Here is a 23614-nt window from a genome sequence, read left to right as displayed (position 1 = left end):
TGAAAATAACATGGCGCTCCCCCGTGTATGTGTGTGTGTGCGTGACTTGTATGACGACAAAATGAAGCAAAAGGTTTCAGCTCTTGTTATTGTTGCCTTTTCTAATTGTATTAGCAATTGTTCGTGTGTGTCTGCGTATGTGGTTACTAATTGGATTTCAGATATTCAATCAACATGTTTCCGCACTGATTTTCACAGATTTTGTGGACGAGTACTACATTTGCTGAGTCAGCGTCAATCTATTTTCGTAGATCTGCAACAATAAAGCAGTCGATCCATATGCCCGAACACTTGAGTAAAGGCATCGTAGCATCCACATCAATTAAATTGTCATGAATGTTTCATTTAACGCACTATTGCTTATAAGCTATGAGCTTTCAAGTAGGATCAGTATATACTACTTAACATACTAAAGACGTTTTTGTTAGCCAACTGATATGTACATTCTCAAAAGCTGCAGAATATCAGGCCAGATCACAATTACACGGCGTTGCCCGGGTAAAATTAATAATTTTGGAGACTCAAAGTGGTACATTACTATGCATCAATTTTGCTGCATATATATTTTTTCGCCTCAATTGAAAAAATGAAAAAACTTTTTTTTTAATTTATAACAAGATGCTCTAGTCGAGAGTGCAACTCGCGCTACGAGCTCATCTGCTTTAGCAGCAATGAAAATAAATTACCAAAAATGTTTATTGTAAAGAATCAATGTATGATATATACATTTTTATTACAACACAGTCGAATTGTTTTGGATAGAATTTAATAAAGGCGTTTTTGTTCAGGGTAACCCCTAGTCGGGACCTCCCGACTAGAGCCTCTTACTTGTTAATGGGTTGAGGGTATGAAATTATATTTTTTTTTATATTTAAAAAAAATATGCACAGTGCCTAAACGTCGTTATGTATACTGAAGTGGATCCGGACATCTCGCGGCTTGTTAGTTGTCAGATACTCAGATACGTAAACCACATACGCTCTTATGTTGTAATTGGTGTTAGAAGGCAATTGGCTCTAGATCTTACGTTTGGACTGAGCATCGACCAACAATCCCTCGATTTGTCATTACAAAGTGCTATATACATATATTAATATATATTATTATTACTGTTATGGTTATTATAAATATTGGAAGGTATTTATGTAAATGTATTAGATACAAATGAAATTTGGATCTAAGAAAAATATTGAATTTAAATGACTGCTGAACATTTGCTGTAGTCATTTTTCCCCTACATCCTCAGCAAATACATTAGTTATACTTAATTTTGTAATATGGCTGCGGCGTTCTGACATTCGCTGCGTTTGTGATGTGATAATTGCTGTCAGATACAGTAATTCCAGCAACCCAATAAACCATAAACTGTTGTCTAAAATGAGTTCGCGCTCATGAGAGCGTGTGTGGAAGTGTGTGTGCCAGAGTGTATGTGGGTCTGAAAATGCGAATGTGTGCGTGTGTGTGGATTTGTGTGTGTCTATGCACTTGCGTGCAAGTGAACATGGTGGTCACCGCATTTTGTCGCTGGTTTTGGATTTCCAGAAGACTTCAGTGCCATGGTTTTACTCAATTTTGGCTTGTCATATGCAGGATGCCTGCCGCAAGCCGCAGGCCACCTACCTGTTGAAGTGCATAAAGTACAACTCAAAATCGGATCTGAAGAGATCCATAAAACTGATTGACTCCAAGCACACATTCTAAAGTCTGTGAACTCGCATAGCTTGCATTGTCAGCGTGATCAGTGGAAGCCGAAACCAGGTTCCCAATGGGCACGTTGCCACATTACGCTCTATCCAACTGCGAAAGTGGTGCACATCGGTGTAAACGCCGGCGGAATCTGGCATCGCACAGCCGTAGCCAAAAGAGACGACGCCCACTACTTTTCCAGCGCAAATAAGCGGTCCACCTGAATCGCCCTGACAGGCGTCTACTTCGAAATCCTTTGCGTTCGAGGCACATAACATGCCTTTTCCAAAATGCTGCAGCTTAGAGCAAAACTCTCTCGAGTTGATAGTCAAATCGCCGTTGACTGCCTCGTCGGGAATTGGGCCGTACTATGAATGCAGATTTGAATGAGAATCAGATATTATTCTGCGTTTTGTCGTACAATTTATTATAGTGCTCAGAATTTTCATATTTTTCAGTAGAGGCTTACCTGAATAACAGTACCCCATCCAACGACTGTGCACTCCAATCCGGCCGGGGGATCATTGTCAGCTAAGGGTATAATAGCGACAAAATTTCCGTCTGGTATCACCTCACTCTTGAGACGTAAAACCCCAATATCATTGGTAAGGCGACTAGCGGAGTACTGTGGATGCGGCTTGACTTTTTCTACGTTAAATTCTTGGGTGCTACTTGTCTTTATCAAGCGACGCGGTGTACCGGCAACTACCTTTACCTTATTAGGTCGAAGCCTGTTGCGCCTGCAATGTCAGAATTAAATGTGAAATGACTTAGTAACCGTGAAGATTTACCCTGAAAACAGACAATGGGCTGCTGTTAGAACAGCTGTCTTAGATATTAAACTGCCGCCACAAAAATGATTGTCGCCAAAGAATTTATTACTTTGGCTAAGACGTAGCGAAACTGCAAATTTAACCAAGTCATTCTTTTCGGGACGATAGCCGCCGGTTACTAGAAAGTGGAATTCACCATTGTCCTCTTCAAAGCTGCTCGAGTTTTGGCTGGAGTTGTCACTGTGTGTCTTGGGAACAGGCTCATCACCTTGAACCTGGACTTGCGACATGTCCGAGGGTTCCATGGTTATCTCATTGGAGCGCCGCTGGTAGAGAGTATGCCAGTTCCTTTCTTTCAAAGCAAAATCAATGTCTGTGCTGCAGTTCCACAACTGGTCATAACCTGAAACTGACTGTTGGACGAGTAATAGTAAGACTACCAGGTTATATACAATAAATTTTGAAACACCCATTTTTTTCTTTTTTTTATTTAAAATGAAATGATTTTAAACTCCCAGAGGATAATAATATGAGCAGAAAGTGCAGTTCAATATAAAAACAAAGCTTATAAATATATGCTATGAAAATGTTGTCAAAACTCTTACAAATTAGATAATTTTAAAGACGTGGAATTTATACTATATATCCCATATAGGCAAGAATGTTAACATTTTCAATACTAAATAAAATAATGCGACTACAGGGACAAAAATATAATATTGAAAATGTACTGCGTGCCACTAATGCATATGCACAATCTAAGTATGACTATGGACATAGCTTACTCCATAGGCTTACTTCACCAGGTTTGTGGGGTATTATGTTGCCACATTTAGAAGACAAATAAATATAGAGGCCAAACCCTGAACAGGGCCTCAAACCTCAAGAAAATCAAATGAGATTTGTCTGAGTTATGAAGGTGGAAAAATGTTATCAATTTCTAATTAGCATATTTGAAGGTACTCTTTTCACATAAACTTTAAGCAATAATGTTGCCGGATTAATACGCTTGCCGATTTAATCGAGACAGGCGGACATGGCTACTCGGCTGTTCACACTGATCAAGAATAAACATATAAGAATTTTTTTAAAATTAATTAATTTAATTTTTTATTATTGCTAAAGCAAACGCATTCTTAGTGCAAGCTACAATTGGTGTTGGTCGAAGAGGGTACAGGGTATCCCCTAGTCGGGAAATACAATATTCCATTTTTACCCATTTTCAATGGTTGTAGGGTATAAGAAATAAAATACCACCAACGTATGGGTGATGATATACTTATTTTTATACCCTGAAACCATTAAAAATGGGTATAAGGGTATATTGTATTTGTGCGAAATCCAAATGTATGTAACAGGCAGAAGGAAGCATCTCCGATCCCATAAAGTATATACATTCTTGATCAGCATCAATAGCCGAGTCGATCTAGCCATGTCCGTCTGCCTGTCCGTCCGTCCGTCCGTCAGTATGTATGAACGCAAGCATCTCAGAATCTATTGAAATTTTAGATGTAGGTGCTCCTAGTTCCCGCGCAGATCAAGTTTATTTCCGATAATCGATATCGACTTACTCCGCTTCCAAGCAATCGATAAAAATCGATATCGATATCCTGTTTTTTGGGCAATTTTGGTAAATAATAAGAGCTCGAGTCACCAAACTTGACATATAGCTTCTAAAATAGAATATATATATGCATTTGATGTTCGAAGAAGAGGATTAAGGGTATCCTCTAGTCGGGAGCTCCCGACTGGAACCTCTTCCTTGTTTATTCTGATTATTCGTTTAGCTTTTAATATTAATACCTTGAACCCATTAAAAATGGCTAAGAGGGGGTATAATGTTTTTATGTATAATGTAAATGTATGTAACAGGAAGAAGGAAACATCTCTGACCCCATAAATTATATAAATATTCTTGATCAGCAAAAACAGCCAAGTCGATCTAGCCATGTTCTTCTGTCCGTTCATACACACGGACGGACAGACAGGCGGACAGACTGACATGGATATATCGACTCGGCTATTGGTGCTGATCAAGAATATATATACTTTCTGGGGTCGAAGATGCTTTCTTCTGCCGGTTACATACATTTAGATTTTACACAAATACAATATACCCTTATACTCATTTTTAATGGGTTCAGGGTATAAAAACAGTAATGTATGGGGTCAGACTTTAGGCTTGTCTACCAACGCACTGCGTACTGTTGTGGCCCAACAGGCGCGAAAATATTTACCTTATAACTTTCGCAGCAAGCCGATAGGCAAATGAAAAACACCTGGTCATAAATAACGTGCACGTGAACCGTACCAGAGTGTGTAGTAGCAGTAAGAGCAATACCGACAGCAAAAACTTGCAGCTAGCAGCCGAAGTGTTAGTTTCCGGCGTCACATATACATGTAAAATGTATGTGTATGTACTCTTATACATACGCTTCCACATGTCCATTAGTGATGCAAAAAATCACAGTAAGTAATTATGTGACTGTGGTTGTCGAGTGTGTGAAAAAAAGTTTATATTCGAAAGTATAGACACAAACTTTTTTAGCGTCTAGCGCCAAAGAACTGCCAAACCGAACATGATTCCTATCCAAATATAGTTCGTCTTAAAATGGAAAGAAAAATAGATATGAAATATTGAATATATTTATTAAAACGATAAAGCTGTGCGACCAACCAAGGGTTAAACTTTGAAGTATGTAGAAAACCTGTTCCATGAACCAAACCTGTGAACCGAACGACTCGGAATATTCTTTATTGCAATGGTTTGCAGCCCTGTTTAAAATAGTACTATGGTGGGTTATAACAGTTTTTGTAAAATGCTGCAGTTAAAAAATGCCATCACATTCTGCTCGAAGTGCCAGCTCGTGATTTTGTCACTGGGCTTACAGAACCGTTTCTAACATCACGTACGCTTGTGTACACAGACAAGTTCATTGTTGTCTGACGGTTCTACTTACTAATTTTTTCGTGCGACCCGCCTCGCTATAAGCTTCTGGTGCCCCAGTGCAGTAGTATCCCGATGTGTGTACATGTGTGTGCTTTTGTGCTTGTTTGTGTGCGTATACTATACATGGGTGTGGGTGCTTCATGTGGTGTGCGTTTTGAGCCGCTGTCGTTATCATTAATTTGCAGCCTGCTTTTCGTAATAATTTACAAAGGATTTTCTTCACTTTTCCTTGCTAGTTTTTGGCAATTCTTGGCCAAGTTTTTAGGTTAAGTTGTCATTATATCCGCTTAAAAAGACAAATTTGTTTATGGCCACTTAGAAACGTTGAATCGGAGATTTCATTCTATACCTAACATATTTCACTGCAAAATTATAAAATTTTTTAATGTCGAAGCTTTAACACAGTATTTTATACTTGAAGGGTTTGTTGTACTGAACATTTTGACAAACTCTTTCCTAGGTGTTTTTTCATTTTGTCAAGTTTTCAACTGTTCAAAGAAAGTTATACGTATATTGATATATACATATGTCAGAAACAATTAACAATATACATTCAATGGATGGGTATTACGAGTGGGTGCGTTTGGAAAGAAAATAGCACAGCTTGCGGTCACCATTATTCATAGAAGCAAACAATTAAGCACACCTGTAAAATTTCCCGCATAAATGCGTGGCACTGGCAAGAACATCATCACCTAGCTAGAGGTAAACAATTATGGCACCCGACCAGTCAACTGACTGACGGCTTGCAGCTGGCTGCGTCGAGATAGCAGACAGCAGACATATTACTTATCGAGAGTAGACGATGCCAAACCAATGATTATTGTTGCCTTTTGCAGTTTTAACTAAAATGCATTTACTGCCAACAGACAACAGGAGGCAGTCCGGCAGTCAAGCAGTCAGGCAGGGGACTTTAGTTGCCAATAGCTGTCCGGCCTCTGCCTTTTCTAGTACGGGAGGGAGAGTGTTAGGCCAATGTTGGCAGCGTCCAAGTCGGTGTCATTGTTTGCATACATTGATTGAATTTGTTCACGCCATTAAATTTGCAAATTGCTATCAGCAACTTTGCATAAACTGTACTGCAAAATTTTACAATACAACCGACCGGGGCCGGTCGTCCTGCATTGTTAATGCTTATGACAGAGACAAAGACGTTGCTCCCCTGCTGAACGTACATATGTGGTGTTTAAAAGCAAGTAGCAATCAGTACCATACTGTCCACCTTGCCAGTCGATAAAGAAAAGCAAAAGCAGTCTTCCATAGCGTTTGAGCATGCGCTGTTTTTTTTCTCCGTGACACGATGGTACCGTGCTGCATAAACAAGCCACAACAGCCTAAAGACACATTATTTTCAGTTATAACTTTTGTCTCAAACCAAGTCGATTGCTTGCATGTTTCATATATAAATCGTGAACGTACGATTCTCGTGTTTTGCGATACAAACTATTCGAAAGAAAAAAAAATGAAATTAGAAGAGTAGGATGAAAATAGGTCGTATATTAAATTGTCAACATTTTATTCATTTGGAAAGAACACGAATATCAAATTAGCCATTATGTTTATTTGTTACGTATATAAAATTTAAAAAAAATAATATTTTATTTTCGATAGTGTTGGGCTAGCTGGACTATGCCTTGGTATATATTTTCTGTGTGTGTTTCAAAGAGTTAGTTTCGTGTTCGCGAAGGTTCGTGCCATAAAAATCCGGCCCGCACCCATCTCTACTCATGAAGTTATGCTACAGGCGGTTGCCAGTTGCACAATATGTGTGGGGGTGGCAAGAGTTAAGGGTTTGACAGGCTTGTGTGCAAGTCATTAACTATTCATACGACATTAGCCTCAACAGCAACAACACAACCAGAGATATACAGAGAATGCAGCATGTGATGACACTTTTGATTTCGACTGCTGAACAGCCAAGTGCAGGTGAGTGCTAATTGCCCACAGCCTACAGAAGGCGGACAATTTGACAGACACAAGCAGGAAATTTATTTAACGACCAGTTGAAGCTATCAAAGCACAATAAGTTGAGCATAATACCCAGCCGGCCTTTGTCTGATTCGCATTTAGCAGGCATAAACTCTGTTTAAGCTTTCACAGCTCTTTGCACACAAGCTGTTGGTCGGGAAAAAAGGGTGGTAGGGGGGGGCTGGGGGGGGGGGGGGGGGGGGGGGGTGAAGAAAGAGCGTTTTTACAAAAATCTCAGAAAAATTGAAATTATTTGTCCCGTGGGAGTTATCTGCTGTTTGGTTTAGCTGTTTGGATGCTGGCTTGAGCTTGGGCTAATGTTGGAGGACGGGATTGGGATAAACTGACACTAAGCCCAGGCGGTTCAGGGTCTGGCAAGTCGATTGGTGCAAAGATTTTACCCTCCAACTTTAACAAAAAAAATTGCGAAAAAATTTAAATTACCTCTTTATACGGCTCTACAAGTTCATTGTCTTGTGTTATTGAACTGCTGCTAGTGGCCGTAATAACGAAGGGGGCTGGCTGGCACACAGAGTCCACGGCCCAGCAATATATTCATATTATACACTCGGCAACGTTGTTGTATTATTGCGAGTTTGTGAAATTTATGATAAAAGTTATGCCGACATTTAAATGGATACGAGTATATTTGTGGCGAAATTTCAATTTTAACTTCGAATGCATTTCGAGTCTGACATTCAACACATTACTTCAACCTTAATTTAAAACCTCGTAAGTTCAATGCGAAGCGATTGTAAGCGAAGCTTGAACATTACAGTTTATGATTAGATTGTGTCTGTCTTTCGTCTTTTCGGGCATCCGAGCCTTACTAATTTTACCTACTCAATCCACTAAATGAATTTTCTAAAATATAAACTATTCTCAAACTACGATAGTGACGTTTCCATGCGTACCATGTGTTTATATTTAAATGCCCATTGAAAATGGGTAAAAAGTGGATAATGGTTTTGTGTAAATGTATATAACAGGCAAATGGAAGTATCTCCGGTCTCTATTTTTGAGCAAATTTCGTATGTTTTAAGAGCTAGTCACCAAATTTGGCACTTAGCTTCTAAAATATTTCATCGCGCCTATTTTATAGCCTGAACCCATTAAAAATGGGTAACTAATATACTCTGTATTTGTGCAAAATGCAAATGTATATAACAGATAAATTAAACATCGTTTTGTTAAAAAAAATGTTGTAGAAAAAAAAACCGATTCGTTCGTAAGTCAAAATAACTCCGCGCGGAGATATGACTTTCCAAATCATCACTTTTTTTTTTCAAAATCGAGGTCGGTGCGATAATCGAAACTTTTTCTCGATGATTTTTTTTTTAATATTTCGGGTAATAGCTCCGCGCGGAGATATGACCTTCCAAATCATCAAGATTTTTTTCAAAATCGAGGTCGGTGCGAAAATCGAAAATTGTTGATGATTTTTTTTTGAAATCTCGGGTAAATAATGTCTGATTTTAAAATGTTGTACATTTTTGAATGCGTACGGATCGCTACCATCGATTGGCATTCAAACAAATTAATCATCGTTGGGTTGAAAAATGTTGTTGACAAAAAACCCATTCGTTCGTAAATTCCATCTTTTTGATGATTTTTTGGAATATTTCCGTCAAATAATGTCCGATTTTGCAATTTCATACCATTTTTGACTCGTAAGGATCAGTTCTGTCGATTGGCATCAAAAAAATGAAAATTTTGACCCAAATCGACAAAATGGCACGTTGTTTTTTTCAAAATCGAGTTCGGTGCGAAAATCGAAACTTTTTCGGTGATTTTTCTTTTATATATCGGGTAAATAATGTCTGGTTCTAAAATGTTAAACCCTTTTGAATGCGTACGGATCCCTACCATCGATTGACATTCAAGCAAATTGAACATCGTTTTGTTAAAATGTTGTTGATTAAAAACCGATTCGTTCGTAAAGTCAACCTTATTGATGATTTTTTGGAATATTTCCGTCAAATAATAATATCAGTTCTAATAAGGATCAGTTCTATCGATTGGCATCAAAAAAAGAAAATCCAAGATTTTGACCCAAAACGACCAAATGGCAAGGAGTTACATCACGTTTTTATTCAAAATCGAGGTCGGTGCGAAAATCGAAACTTTTTCGAATATATTTTTTTAAGTATCTCGGGTAATAGCTCCGCGCGGAGATATGATGTTCCAAAACGACAGAACTCGAAACTTTTTCGATGATTTTTTTTAATATCTCCGCGTGGAGATATGACCTTCCAAATCATCACGATTTTTTTCAAAATCGAAGTCGGTGTGAAAATCGAAACTTTTTCAATGATTTTTTTTTTTAATATCTCGTTTTTATTTCAAAATAGAGGTTGGTGCGAAAATCGAAATTTTTTCGATGATTATACCAAAGACAATATAAACACTAAGATGAGTAACACCATACGACTTAGAAATACATATTTTCTGCGGAGCCAACCTCAGTACACAAAATGCATTCATATTCATATATCATCACAAATTTGGGATAGGTCATGATCTGCGCTAAAAAACTAACAAAATTAATTTCTTGCCAGTTAAAGCCAGAGCAGTGAATAACAACACATACATACATACTTTAAAGTTCTTATGCATGTATAATTCACGCATACAACGAAAGGTGCACGCACGCTATTGGCTGAGACAAGAACTTTTCTCGAGCATACACTGTCCAAAAAGAAAAGTGAAATCAATCTATGTGTGCTATTTTCTTAACATAGTTATTGCGCAAGAAGCGCCTTGCGTAAAAATTATATAAGTTCTTTAATTTTCCTGTAAAATTAATCGTTAATATCTAGGGTAATGTATCATTTAAATAAAGCATGCTTTTCATGGATAAAGCACAAGCACTTTGCGTCGATCGTAAGTTCTAAACTTTTTCGCTCAATGTACTTCGAAAACGAAGCGACGCAAAGCAGCATCGACAAGGTTTGCTGAAGGCAGGCTGGCGACTAACTTCGTAGCTCATGTCAGCATCAGCAAGCCTCGACTTCGGCATTCGTTCGTCTGGTCTTTGGAGAACGAACAACCAGTCGGCAGGCATGCCGTACGAAGCCTCAAAGGCCAGACGAAAGGCCAGGCTACAAATTTTGCGTCGCAATCAAATGTATGGGCGTTAGTGTTTATATTGTCTTTGGTATAAGGGTATATTGTATTTGTGCAAAATCCAAATGTATGTAATAGCCAGAAGGAAGCATCTCCGACCCTATAAAGTAAATATATTCTTGATCAGCATCAATAGCCGAGTCGATCTAGCCATGTCCGTCTGTCCGTCCGTCCGTATGTATGAGCGCAAGCATCTCAGAACCTATAAGAGCTAAAGACTTGAAATTTTAGATGTATGTGCTCCTAGTGCCTGCGTAGTCGAGTTTGTTTCCGATAGTCGACAGCTTACTCCGTTTTCAAGCAATCGATAAAAATTGATATCGATATCCTGTTTTTTGAGCTAATTGGGTAAATAATAAGAGTTAGAGTCACCGAACTTGACATATAGCTTCTAAAATAGAGAATATATATATGCATTTGATGTTGGAAGAAGAGGGTTCAGGGTATCCCCTAGTCGGGAGCGCCCGACTAGAAACTCTTACTTGTTTTTTTTTGTGTAGCTGTTGAGTAGAGTCGACAGCAAGTAATGCGGTCAGTTGCGAGTTCGAACCCTGCAAAGGGGACCTTTGTTTTAAATTTATTTGGTGTTGAAATAAGAGGGTTCAGGGTACTCCTTAGTCGGGAGCTCCCGACTAGAACCTCTTACTTGCATTTTTTTTTTCTTGGCTGACACACATTTATAAAATATGCTTTACTGCTGCATTTTCAAACGCTGTTTCCAGCCGTTTTTAGCTGCTGTCGGCTTGTTTAATTTATTTGATGTTGGAATAAGAGGGTTCAGGGTATTCCCTAGTCGGGAGCTCCCGATAGAACCTCTTTCTTGTATAATCATATAAACAATCGTATTTACGATTGTGCTGTGTTTATGCTCTGATATTTTCATTAATTTTTAAATTGATGAAATCCTTAAAATCGTGGTAGCTTGTGCTAATGCTATAGCAGAAGAGAGGGTAGCTCGAACTGCCTTTGGTGCTGGTAGAAGAAGATTGGGGGTATCCTCCTATTTGTTATTTTATTCGTATGCCCTAGCAAATATAGTTAATTTAAAGTTTTCTAAGGGTAACAGGAGAAAGACCTCTGGAATGTTTTTTAGTCAGCATTAACAATCCCATTTATGTAGCCACATTTTTCGAAAACTATGACATACTCGATTATAAATTGAATAGTTAACTGCTGCGACCTCCCTAGAGGATCATCTTTTTTGTACAGCGCTATCGATTACATCTGACTGCCATGGAAGCTGGATTCAAAACACTTCACTTTTCCGATACCTTACCCTGAACGGGTAAGATCAGATAATTAACACCGTATTTACTTATTTTCCATAGAGTGATTCTAAGGGAAGATACCTGGTGACATGTGCGTGTATGCATGTAAAGAAGGACTAATAAGATTGTCTTCAACTGCAGTGCGGCGCTGGGATTAGGGCATCTCATAGTTGGCCCTTCCCGACTGACATAACCAATCTAATGGGCATAATAAGTAATAATTGGTTTCTATACCATTGTTTTGTTTCCCTGTATTCGCTATCTCTGTTTCTTGCCATTTCTGTGCATCCAGCATTTTGAGGTCGACTGCTAAATTTATATGTGGTATATCTTTTTCAAAGCTTTGTCTCCGATGGAGTGCTGTAATTACATTTTTTCCGTGCCTACCCCAGCTGCAGTTTTCGTTTAGAAAGCAGCGTCATATCTGCACTTCCATAGATCCATTTGTTCGAGACAATTTTGCACGGCTGATTGAGTTTGGGAATGCTGTTGGCTACATTCGACTTCATCGTGCTTGCACAGAGCCACAGAGCTGGCTTTGTCGAGGCGTATAAATTACTTTAGTTGCATTGCGGCTTGCGGCTGTTCTCATTAAGTGCTGTCATATCATTTCACTTTGGTCAGGTCCAGGTAGTCGTGGTTTACAAATGTTTTCGACTTATTGAGTCATTTTCTACCATCTGGTAGGTAATCACAAAAAAGTACAAAACGCAACTTAACTTAAGACTTCCACCATTTCTGCAAAACTTAACCGAATTTTATGAATGAATTGTATGTTTTTCCTGTTAAATATCATACTAAGAATAAACAAAAGGGCTTAGAATGATTTAATTTTAGTCATGGTTTGTTCTTTGGACTGATTAAGAATCGAATATCTATATTTTTCTCAAGAAGTGCTACGATGTACATAAAATTGCATAGTGTAATATTATGGGCATTGATACCAATACCCTAGTATTATTGTTTATAAGCGAATTTAATAGCTTGGGACGAAGATAGCACTCTACAAACAATTTTAAAATATGTTACCCAGACCAAACTTTTGATGGCCAGATAAAATGCAACTTTTGCTGCGACCTCCGTCTCTGTATTAGTCCCCGCAGTGTGTGGCTTATTATAATTTCCCAAATAAGCTATATAAAGTGTGCAAATTGGATGCCTTGCTGTTTGCTTAAATGGGGAAAATAATATTGTAGTTGAATGTAAACAATGACGTGACTGCGTGGCGCCATGTACATACACATACTACTATATGTGCTCACATCAGTGTGGTGGCTATTTGAATCTGTGAGTATGTGTCTGTGTGGCGCTCCGCTTTAAAGTGACAAGCAAAAAGGGTTCAATTTGACGGCGCGTTGTCTATCTTCGCGCCACAGCCAACGCATCAGCCAACAGTAGTGTTGCCCAAGTAGCTGAATCTAATGTTAAGGAATATTAAGTTGACAAGGTTTGACACGCAGGTTTGCCACAAAAAAGGCAAATATCTCGAATAGGCAGTTGGGAATCTTCATCTGTTTCTGTGAGCAATGCTGAAGGTCTATTGTTAATGCAGCCTGGATCTTTTAATGTTCCCTTCATACTATATTAGAGATTAAATTAACACACGACACAATTTTAACAATATAAATAAATATGTATAAATATAAAAAAATAAAACGTAAATATCGTCTAAAAAACATTGATATGATAAAAACAAAAAATTCTTTTGAAATAGCAAAAAAATGTGAAATCTAATTTTAAAAAGTTGCCAAATTCAGCTGGAAAAGAGCTGAATGAAAGAACACTAGCCAGCACATTCCTCCCTAAACTTCGCCAGCCACCATAAGCATATTAGGCAGTTCCGCTCTACTAGTATAGGGGGTTGGTTCACTAAAACGTGATGTTGAATCCAATGTGATGCTCAAGCGTGTGAAAATACCAGAAAGACGTGTTGCCATCAAATGGTTTCAATGGCGGCCACTGCTGCGTTGGCCCGGCGTCGGTTCGGTGCCGGGCTGGGCGATAGCGATGTGTTGGCAACACCATGCCTCAGCGCGTGTGCTGTTGGCCGCTGTGCGTATTCATGGCATAAGTTAACAGACACCGGAAGTGATACATCAAGGACACGCGCGCGCGCCCCTCCATGTAGGTATATATATTTTCTACATACACGTTTTGTATTAACCTCAAATCAAGTTATATTTTAACTCCCTTTACCCAGCAGAAATAAATTTAAATAAATTGGGAAGATAAGTTAGTCCTAACTGAATGACTGATTGATAGTACACTCTAAATCGTGAATGTACTTAGTTACACTTTGTGGTACAGAATCTTAATTTTACATGGGATAAATTAAAAGTTTGGGTAGATAAACTCTATTTGCGAGTTTTCCTAAAAAAACCGATGCAGTTGAATATATATGTATGTTCATGTTCAACGTGTGGTGTAAAAGCATTTATATGGAAGCTTGTTCAACATATCTTTATGCATACACTAAGTTTTAATAGGTAACAGCTTTTTGCTAGATATACCCAGATATTACTCAGATTCCGTATTTAGAGCTTATATTACAATTCCGCTTTTGCCGTGAAATTTTGGTTATCACCAGGCCTGACACTTTCTGCAATTGCGTGTGAAGCAAGTCGGAGATCTATGTCACCATTCGTTTAGCATATCCTTTTAACACTCCATGCTATGTGCCTTTAATAAAAAAAAAAAAAAAAAAACATCAACAGGGTTGCTGTGTGGTGTTGGTCCAGCGGCCAGCGTTATAAGCCCATGCTGACTCATGAAATCAGGGTCAAATGTTTTCAGCATCGTTGTGCAAAAGTTTATGATCCCTTGGTCAATTAAATCTCATGGCTGCTTGGCTACGAAAAAAAGCCCACATACTTTCGCACACCAAACCAAAATGGACGGACCTAGACACGGCTGAGTTGGATCTGTTAGCATGTGAGTTTGGCATGGGTGAGCTGTCGTAGTCATAGTCGTTGTCTTTTCCGTGGCTTAGCATTTTTGGGTGGCGATATTTGTCAGCGGCAGGCGACAGAGTAACAAAATCAGCGCCTAATGTGGAGGTCGCTGGTACGTGTAGCCGAGTATCTGTGAGGCTGTGTGTGCTAATGTATACGTTTGAAATTTGGTCGTTTGAGGGGCAATACACCAAAGGCTGGACAAATGCTACGCTTCGAGGTCACTCTCCTGTTTCTGTTGCCCTTTGTGTTTAGGTACTGGCCGCCCACAAGTTGTTGCCCGATGCGGACGTTTAGTAAGGCAAAATAAATTACCATTCGCCTTGTTGTTGTTGTTGTTGGGGTTGTTGTACGTGTGTATTCGCATGGACCAACGTCGGAAACAAACATTTTGACACTTCCTTTGAAACCATAAATGTCAGTCTGCGTTGAGGTTTAGCCAAGTTTAAATACCTTTGGACAGATTAAAAGTCTCGTTAACGAAAATGCTTGCAGCCTTGTGCATGTTTCTACGTACGAATGCTTCTAAGTGTATATATTTAGAACGTGCACAATCCTATTGCTATACGTAATTTGTATGTATAGAATTTAACCCTTGGAAAAACCTTGAGCTAATGGAACAGTTTTATACTCTTTGTCTAATAGATTATGGTAAAGGATAAACATATACAACTCGGTGTTTTCTGGAGCTCCCCGGTCCATGTTTCTTGCTCCAAATCAATTTTCAACAGCCTGCGGAAAATTGAAATCTTTGAAATACAGTTTGATGTTGATCGAGTTCAGATCTAAATGTTCAAATCACATTGTACATTTTAGACTGTTGAAATTTTCGCTTACACCTTTTGAGCCGAATTTTCCATCCAAGGGAGGTGGATTTTGCTAAAAGTGTGAAACACGTCCTTAATGCACTTTGGCAGAGTTCTATGAAAAAAGCTCGTTAACTGCGATTTCCGCGATTTCCTGTGGCTATTCTACACTTTTGACAACTATTACTCACTACTCATCTTGATTCCTATTTACAATTAGAGAAAATTTGAAGTTTTGTTAGCTACAGGCAATATGCAAGTCAAGCGGTATCGTCAATCTTAATTGTATATCTCCTATTTCGAATGATGTGTGCTTTCTGTGCGTTAAAAATTGTCATGCATTAGAGTCGAGGGTCACTTTTAATTACTTTTGAGAAGGCCAATTTTAATAAGTGTCAATGTGCTTGGCCAGCCGACAGCTGCTTGGACCCCATTTACCAAAACCCAAGATGAACGAAACTATGTGTTGGATGTGTTGTACAATATTGATCGCCCAATTGGTTGTTGAAAATTACAGCAAAAACTTTTCATATTTGTTGGCTAGTTTGTGGTTGAGCAGTAGCAACTTTTAGTACATCTTAACTTTTAAATTGTTATTTTTATGCCCTATACCTCTTTATAATTTTATTGAAAGTGGGTATGCAAAAAATCAAGCATGTTATTGCACCTATAAAAGACAGCATTCAGTAACAGACCATAAATTTAGCTAAAATTCAAAAGATGTTTACGTACAGGGTATCTACTAGCTGGGTACTCTCCACTTGAATCACTTGTTTTTCAGTCATTGTTGATTTTAAATTTGCATTCGAAGGCTCTTATAGGTGAATTTAATTACAGCTGTGGACTTTTAAAGAACATGGTAAGCTGATAAGTATGCAACGTTTTTCAAATAAAGTACATTTGGAAGTATGCTACAAATTTGTTTTGATAAGAAGAGGGCCTCAGCAAAGTCTTAGTGATTGCATGAATAATGAAAGGTGGATTCAATTTATATTTTATATGTATGTATAGCAAATATTTAACAAATATAATATAAAAATATTAAAATAGGATATTTCGTCTGGATTTGAGCATGCGATCTGCGCCGTTTTAGTTCGGTCGAATTCCCTAAAACCCCGTCTTGGTGCGGTCAGTCTTGGCAAACTGCCTCGGCAAAAAATCTACTAGGTCTAAAAAATCTAAAGGGTCGTTTAGATCTCGTGAAGGGCTCAACAACTTATCGATCAACCCTCGTTTAAGCTAGTTTACCTACCTGTAGAGAGTTTCCACATCCGTTTTCCGTTTACGTGAGCGCTGCTGTTGGTATGCTGATTGAGTGTAAACTTCCGGCGCGTGCACGTCCGAAAATTGGCTGCAGGATTGAGCGTTTTGATATTTAATGCTTGCGGCATGTGGGAAGGGGCATGTTGTACGTTGCACATTGCACACGGGCCACGCTGCAATGAATTTAAGTGTGTGTGCGTGTGCTTACGTATTTTGGTGTTTGGGTATAAGAGTGTCATTAGCCGCAAAAAAGACCACGCACAATGCGTGAATAATTGGCAACGACAGACGGCGATAATTTAAATGATTAATACCACAGCACCTGCCTCCTGCCAGTCAAGAGCTTCATCAAAAATTGTATTTTTGCGTCAGACTAACCCTATGTAGCCCTCCGATTGTGCATGGATATATAAGTACGTATATGTGGATAATTTATGCGCTTTGCATTCCAATCAGTGTTGACAACGGTCGCTTCAAGCAACGCCAATGTTAAAAGCAGTTAAAAACAATAGCTAAATTGAATTGTTTGGGCGATACATCCAAAACTTTTAAGTCGCAGAACTAGAGTAGACCTCTATTTGGTACAAATTGAATACGTAGGGATTATTTCGGAGCTGTTGTTTATATTCTTTTGGAAATATTTTACTAGGTCAATCAACAGATGAATTCAGCCACAATTATGTACTTACTAGCGGGTATAATCCGGCCTTGGCCGTGGCACGTATAAAGTATGACCCCCATTTCCAGGAGGAATACATTTTTGGGAAAATGTGAAACACCCATCAAATGAATTTGAATAAAGAAATTTCATATTGAGTTTGAGGCAGATCGGATGGTAAATAAAAAAGTTTCATACAAACGTTTTCGCGATTTTTCCATATTTGCGGGTGGAATTTCCCAAAACTCTGTATTAACAGGCACCTTCATCACATAAGGTAACTACAGTGAAAATTTCAGCTTCCTAGCTCTTATGATTTGGGCTGTGCGTTGATCACCAAACGCTCTGTAAGTTAGTCAGTCATTCAGGATAAAAAGTTTATCGGTAAACGACAAGCAGGGTTGCGAATGCCTGTCATTGAGATGTCGTCTTGTAATGTGTACAAAAACCTATTTGGAGTATGTAAACAATAGCTAAATCACAATACATTTTTTCTTTTTTGCAACATAATGATTATTTTTATTTTAGTACATGTTGGCTTGATAATTGATTTATAAAAAATAAATCATGTATCTGTGTTTTTGAACATATTCCCAATGTTGAAAGGTTTTCTGAACGTAGCTTTATGTGACCAGAAAAAAGCTGAATTGGCAACACTATTTCTAACCGATAGATTTTATGTGCAGGGAGAGTTGTTTGGGGTAGTCAACGAGGTCGGCGTTTACGTTGCTTTCGACGTTGGCGTCGCCGTCGGCGTCGGCTTTGGGTTTTTGTCATAGTAAAGATTTATTTTATGGGCTATTGTTGGCAACGTTGTTATTATAACTTAATAAGCGGCTAATTGTTGTTAATCAATTGTTTAACAGTTTACAGCTTGTTATTGCCAACGTTGTTTTTGTTGCTTGATGGCGTGAATTATTTCCATTTTTGCACATCCATTCAACTGGCTGGAGAGTATATATGTGTTTATGCACTATTGTATTCACTATTGTTACTGTTTTTGTTGGGCACTGTAATTGTTATTTTTGCGCGCTCGTTTTAATTGCAATTGTAATGCGCTCTTGTAGTTGTACATATTGTTTGCTGCTATTTTTTGGACTGTCCGACAATCCGACTGTCTGCCGTACGCTGTCTGCTGTCTGCTTGTCGTGCTATTTGACAGTCAGATGATCTGTCTGCCAGCCTGTTGGCATCTTTTGGGGGTTATTGAAGCGCCCAAAAGTGTGCTATGGCCGCATTCAAATGAACGACAGTCTCGCCTGCCAGTGGCTGACTGCAATTATTATGCTGTTTTATTGTCTGTTATAATTAAATCATTTTATTTTGTGCATTTAACAATTATATGTCACCAGCTACATGTCAGTCCACACACGCGTATTCAGTTCGTAAAATAATGATTATAATGCCCTTTGTTTGCTACCTACTATTTAATGTTCGACTTTCAGGCTTTCGGGATTAACTGCCTTTATAGTCAGCGCTCGCATGTAGATATGCACCAGAGTATTCAGTATGCACAATGTGATGCTCACATATGTAGAATACGTATATTACAATCTCGTGCACGCACGTTAGCAAGTATGCACATAATCATTTATTAAATGACTCATATATGTTAATATATGTATGCATACATCAATTGTAACAGTCAAATTCCATTTTAAGAACTCTGTGAAGCCTTTTTTTGTCACCTGTAGATGGTATCATAATTTTGTCATAATAATTATCGCACTGGAGGAGGCGTATCCGACCCCACAAAGTATAAGCAATGCTGAGCAGTATCAAAAACCTTCCTTTCGTTGCAGAAAACATTCCATATGTCGAAATCGGCTGGATCATAGGAGTAAGGTGATGCAAACAAATTCGCACTTCACAGCTTTCTTCAGAACAACTCTGCAAGCCGGTAAGTCTTAATTATACAAGGGCATTTAATCTTCGGCGGGTCGAAGAGAGCAGTACTTTCTTGGCTTCTTTCAGCTCGTGCTACGTATATTAATGGGGAGCAGGGCATGTATACGACTTTTATTTGGTATGCCAAAATAATAATAAATTGCCTTAATTTCCTACCAAGATTAAATTCAACTAAATGCAGCTTGCTCGGACATTTAAAGCGTGATCCCAAGTGTAAGTCAACCTGGCACAGCTTGAACCAAATGAGCCCTAAACCTTCAGTGGCCAGGGGGTGTGTTGGGGGATAGGGGAATAGAATTCAAATTGGCGCTTGTGACGCTACGAACAAGAAAATTATCTTCAACTTTGGTTTACCGTCCACAAGACGAATGAGTGGGGCTAAAACATGTTAAGTGGGCTTTGATCTGGGGCGAGGGCTTTTGCTCGGACTGAGACCCATTCCTGTGGTGCTGTTGGTGGTGAGGTTGATGGAGGGGGGGTCTAGCTTACCAGGCACTTGCTTTCTTAATTTTCTGACGAAAAATTTGCACGTACTTAGAGCAAACGGCAAGTTTTAGCCATTCTGTAGACAGGCTGATTGCTGCCCTCATATTACCCTAGTTTGGACACTAATGAAATTATGGCCCAGCTCAGGCCCAGGTACGACAGCCGTATCCTAGGCCAACCCACACCAACACCCAGGATCTGCTCGCTGTTATCTTGAGCGATAACAATCCATCTTTTGTCTACCAGAGGTACGTGTGGTTATTGTTGTTGCCATTGCTGATGTTGCTGCTGCACTGGGGCCACAGTAAAAATATGTATGTTTATGGATGTATGTGTAGCTAAATGTGTGTGAGTGTACTTAAATGATGCAGAGCCCAGCGCAAGGGCAGCAGCAAACCCAAAGCTAAGGTCTAAGTCAACATGAGTTACAGTTGCCAAATTAAACATCACAAGCATAAAATTTATGATAGTAGACATTAAGGCAAGAAGTGGCTGCGACGCTGAGTACAAACGAATTTTCTTGTACGCCTCCAAGCTTTCCTTTTCTTCCTATACAGAGCTCATACTCTGTACGTACATATGAAAATATGTATGTTCGTATGTATGTATGTATAAATATAGTGCTTCATTGTATACGATTGCATACGTGATGCTTAAATTACTGACCCTTTTTTTTACCGGCACCTATTACTAATTTCAACATATCTTATGTTGTTCCTTTTCTCGTGTGTAATGGGGATACCAAACTATGGGATGAACCCAAATTTTGACTTCGAATAATTCTTTACACTAAGTCTGTTTCATAGTCCTTTTAATATGCTAATGCAGTTCGTGCTTTATAATTATAAAATATTATTATTATTTTACAGAGCTTATTTGTCAGCTATCAACCTAGCATGGTTTTCGAATAAGACAATACAACATATACTCTTAGCCTGGGATCGGATACTCGTTGTTCCGTTACCAGAATTTTTGGGCGGTCCAGCATTATACACGAGAATTATATTTTAAATATTAAGTTTAGATTGTGCTGGTTGCGAGACCGACTCGTGTGAACGTAATATTTAATTTAGCCAATTTCGAAGGGCATAACAAGTCTTGCGAATCCCTTAACTAGGAAGCCATAAGGCATAAATAAATGTGTTTTATGAATAATGCGCATAATACGATCTTTTGTGCGCACAAAAAGATCTGCTGTGTGCACAAGTTGATGTGCATATATAATTAATTATATTTTGTTCGCTCTCGAGTTTCAAAAGAACGATTACTTTCCAATATCTTTATCCATGGTGCCAAACCAACCTGCCAATATGTCTCGTATATTTACTAAGTAGACATTCCTGTAAACAATTTTGACACCGAGACGCCTTTCCAAGTTTCACCCGGCGAATATGAGTATGGGAGCCGCTGGGCCAAAATGTTTAACGTAATTAAAACTACTTAGGACTCCAGCCAGCAAAGTGCCAACCAAAATTTGGCGGAAGACGAAGCCGCTTGCTACACAGAGATTGCCGCTCCCAGAGCGAGCTTCCTCTAGATGCTGTACGAGACGGTGGCATAAGACTTGGTGGACGGCGACGCAAAGCACCGCAAGAACAATGGAAATTACGAGTTTCAATTTGTAGAAAAATTTATTATATCCATTAACTAAATGGGTTTCGGAATAACTACAGGCGGGAACCAATGCTGCCACCGCCACCGCCACCATCACCACCCAAGGTGGTGCGTTGCGGCCTGTGTAAACACGCATTAACATCAGGAGTCGTTGCAGACACTGCCTAGCCACATGGACCTTTCATGCGGCAGCGCAAAATGTCAAAATTTTTGAATGGTCCTGTTGCAGCTGTGCCATAACCGACCCTGACCCTTTCCGCGCGTCTGCAACTTAACGTTGCCAAGAGGTCGAGCCACAGGCAACCACAATGCCTGTCCCTGCCTCTGCCCCTGTCTCTGTCTCCGTCCATGTGCCTGTGCTTGCGACTGTGTAGAAGTAAATCATCGACCGCAATATAAACTTTTATGCTTGGCTTATTTGTTTTGTCTGTTTGTTTCGTTGCGGCTCTTTTCTTTTTCATGAGTTTGTCATAGACTTTTTGGTCTTCCTTATTTCAGCATTTGTCTTTGACTGTCGCCTGTTGTCTGTCGCCCGGTGCTTAATAGCGTTTTGCATGGGGAGTTCTGTAGCCGACATGTTAATACGTTTTGTGGCCAACATTCTAATCAGTTATGTCCTCTATTTGGATGTGTGTGCGCTCACATGTATCAAATACGACATGTGGACTCCCGTTAACCACGAGTCCGCCTGCTAAGGTAGCAGTGATTTTAATTATGAATTTCTTTTCGCACCTAGAAGCTATATGTAAATATTATAGGATTGATAGCTATGCTAGGTTACCTGACTTGGCTTTTGTTATATGCATACTTTTCGATGCCATATTTAGGCACTGAAAATTTCACAAAGATCGGACTATAAACACCCAAGTTATACACGATAATGGAAAGATTGTTATATATTTTGATTAGTAAGCTATCAAAATTATCAACCAAAATGTATAGATATCCTAATTACATTCACAACTGTGTTTCTTTGCGGCATTCGACTTCAACTTCAATAAGCCACAAGATGTCACGATGTCGAGACCAGCCACAACTCAGCGCCCCCAATATTGCGCTCTGGTCGTAGTCGTAGTCGTTGTCTTTTGGCTGCCTGGATGCATAAAGCTTTATCGATACATTTGCACAATTTAATTTAACCGCAACTTTATTACTTTTCGTTAGCTTTGGTGCTTTGGTGCCGGCGACTTTTGATCTCGCCGTCTCATTAATATGCACGGCAACAGAATCAGTTTGAGTTTAGATAATTTAGACTTTATCTGCGCTAGGCAAATAGAAAATCCGGCTTTGAAAGCAGTAAAAGCGGCACCAACAACATCAGCTAAAAGTGACTTTTGTCGGCTGAAAGAAGGACAAAAAGCAAAAAATAAAACATTGCCAGTTGACTTTAAATGAAAACACACGTGGCTTACAGCTCACGGCTTACAGTCTGAACGATCTGAACTGTTTGAACGGTCGGAACAGCTGCTGAAAATAAAGTTTGATTGAGGCCCCCATCTCATGGTACTGCCTGCCCTGCCGTTACCATTTCAATAAGGCAGTGCTTAAGATTTTCAATTTTCGTTTGTAATCAACAGCTTGTATTTGTTGTAGCCGCACAGCACCAACTCCAGCAGTGGCATTACAGTCGCGCCATCACAGGTGTGACAAAAGTCACTGCAAAGGTGAAGCTTCAAAATGCAAATGTTGCCCATACGCCACGTTGTCGTTGTTTGAATTTTAATTTTCAGCGCCACCAACTTACACTGCAATTGCGGCGGCAGTAGCAGGAGCATCCATTTCGCATCTAGCATTTCGCACACTCAAAGTCATGTTCGTCGCCTGCTCATTGCAAAATAATTTGCATAAGCTGCGCATCGCCCCTCGCCACTCCTCTCCGATTCGCCAGATTCGCCAGGCGAAACTGCTGGATATTGTGTTAGTCCCTTATCCTTTCACAACTTGCAGTTTACTCTTTGCATTCATTTTTGTTTGCTTGTCGTCCAACAATTGAAGTGTAATTTGTAAGTTTCTTTGGGCTTCGATGCAGAGAATTCTTCTGCCCCAATGCCCAATGGGTTCGGCAATTAACAATTAGTCCCTGAGCTACGCTGGGCTAGTTGAAGTTACAATTGCAGCTCGCGTCAAATCAAATATATTAGGTCCTTCGCATTAAGT

General features: G+C 39.2%; 1 protein-coding gene and 1 long non-coding RNA gene across 3 annotated transcripts in view; one reads left to right on the top strand and one right to left on the bottom strand.

Annotated features, from left to right (window-relative positions):
- The window catches only part of LOC138911779 (uncharacterized), a 103073-nt gene that overhangs the window by 14623 nt on the left and 64836 nt on the right, over positions 1–23614 (top strand). For both annotated transcript variants that reach the window (XR_011417420.1, XR_011417421.1), the window contains exon 2: positions 19252–19349. This is a non-coding gene — a long non-coding RNA (uncharacterized lncRNA). The remainder of the gene's footprint in view (positions 1–19251; positions 19350–23614) is intronic.
- On the bottom strand, positions 1512–2968 carry LOC6634433 (trypsin-3). The gene is made up of 3 exons (XM_002058310.4): positions 2478–2968; positions 2156–2426; positions 1512–2054 (listed from the first exon to the last, which is right to left on the bottom strand). The coding sequence occupies exons 1-3, from the start codon at positions 2930–2932 to the stop codon at positions 1698–1700; spliced, it is 1083 nt and encodes a 360-aa protein (XP_002058346.2). The 5' UTR covers positions 2933–2968; the 3' UTR covers positions 1512–1697.

The sequence above is a fragment of the Drosophila virilis genome, chromosome X (genome assembly GCF_030788295.1).
Source record: "Drosophila virilis strain 15010-1051.87 chromosome X, Dvir_AGI_RSII-ME, whole genome shotgun sequence".
Lineage (NCBI taxonomy): Eukaryota > Metazoa > Arthropoda > Insecta > Diptera > Drosophilidae > Drosophila > Drosophila virilis.
The sequence above is the reverse complement of the archived record's forward strand: the minus strand, read 5'-3'. Positions and strand labels throughout refer to the sequence as shown.

What these genes read in the sequence shown, in the direction of transcription:
- LOC6634433 (XM_002058310.4), bottom strand. Translation starts at nt 2,932, where the DNA reads ATGGGTGTTTCAAAATTTATTGTATATAACCTGGTAGTCTTACTATTA. An exon ending in GCCCATTGTCTGTTTTCAGG is followed by an intron (nt 2,427 to 2,477) that starts GTAAATCTTCAC and finishes CTGACATTGCAG; the next exon opens with GCGCAACAGGCTTCGACCTA. An exon ending in GATGGGGTACTGTTATTCAG is followed by an intron (nt 2,055 to 2,155) that starts GTAAGCCTCTAC and finishes CTGCATTCATAG; the next exon opens with TACGGCCCAATTCCCGACGA.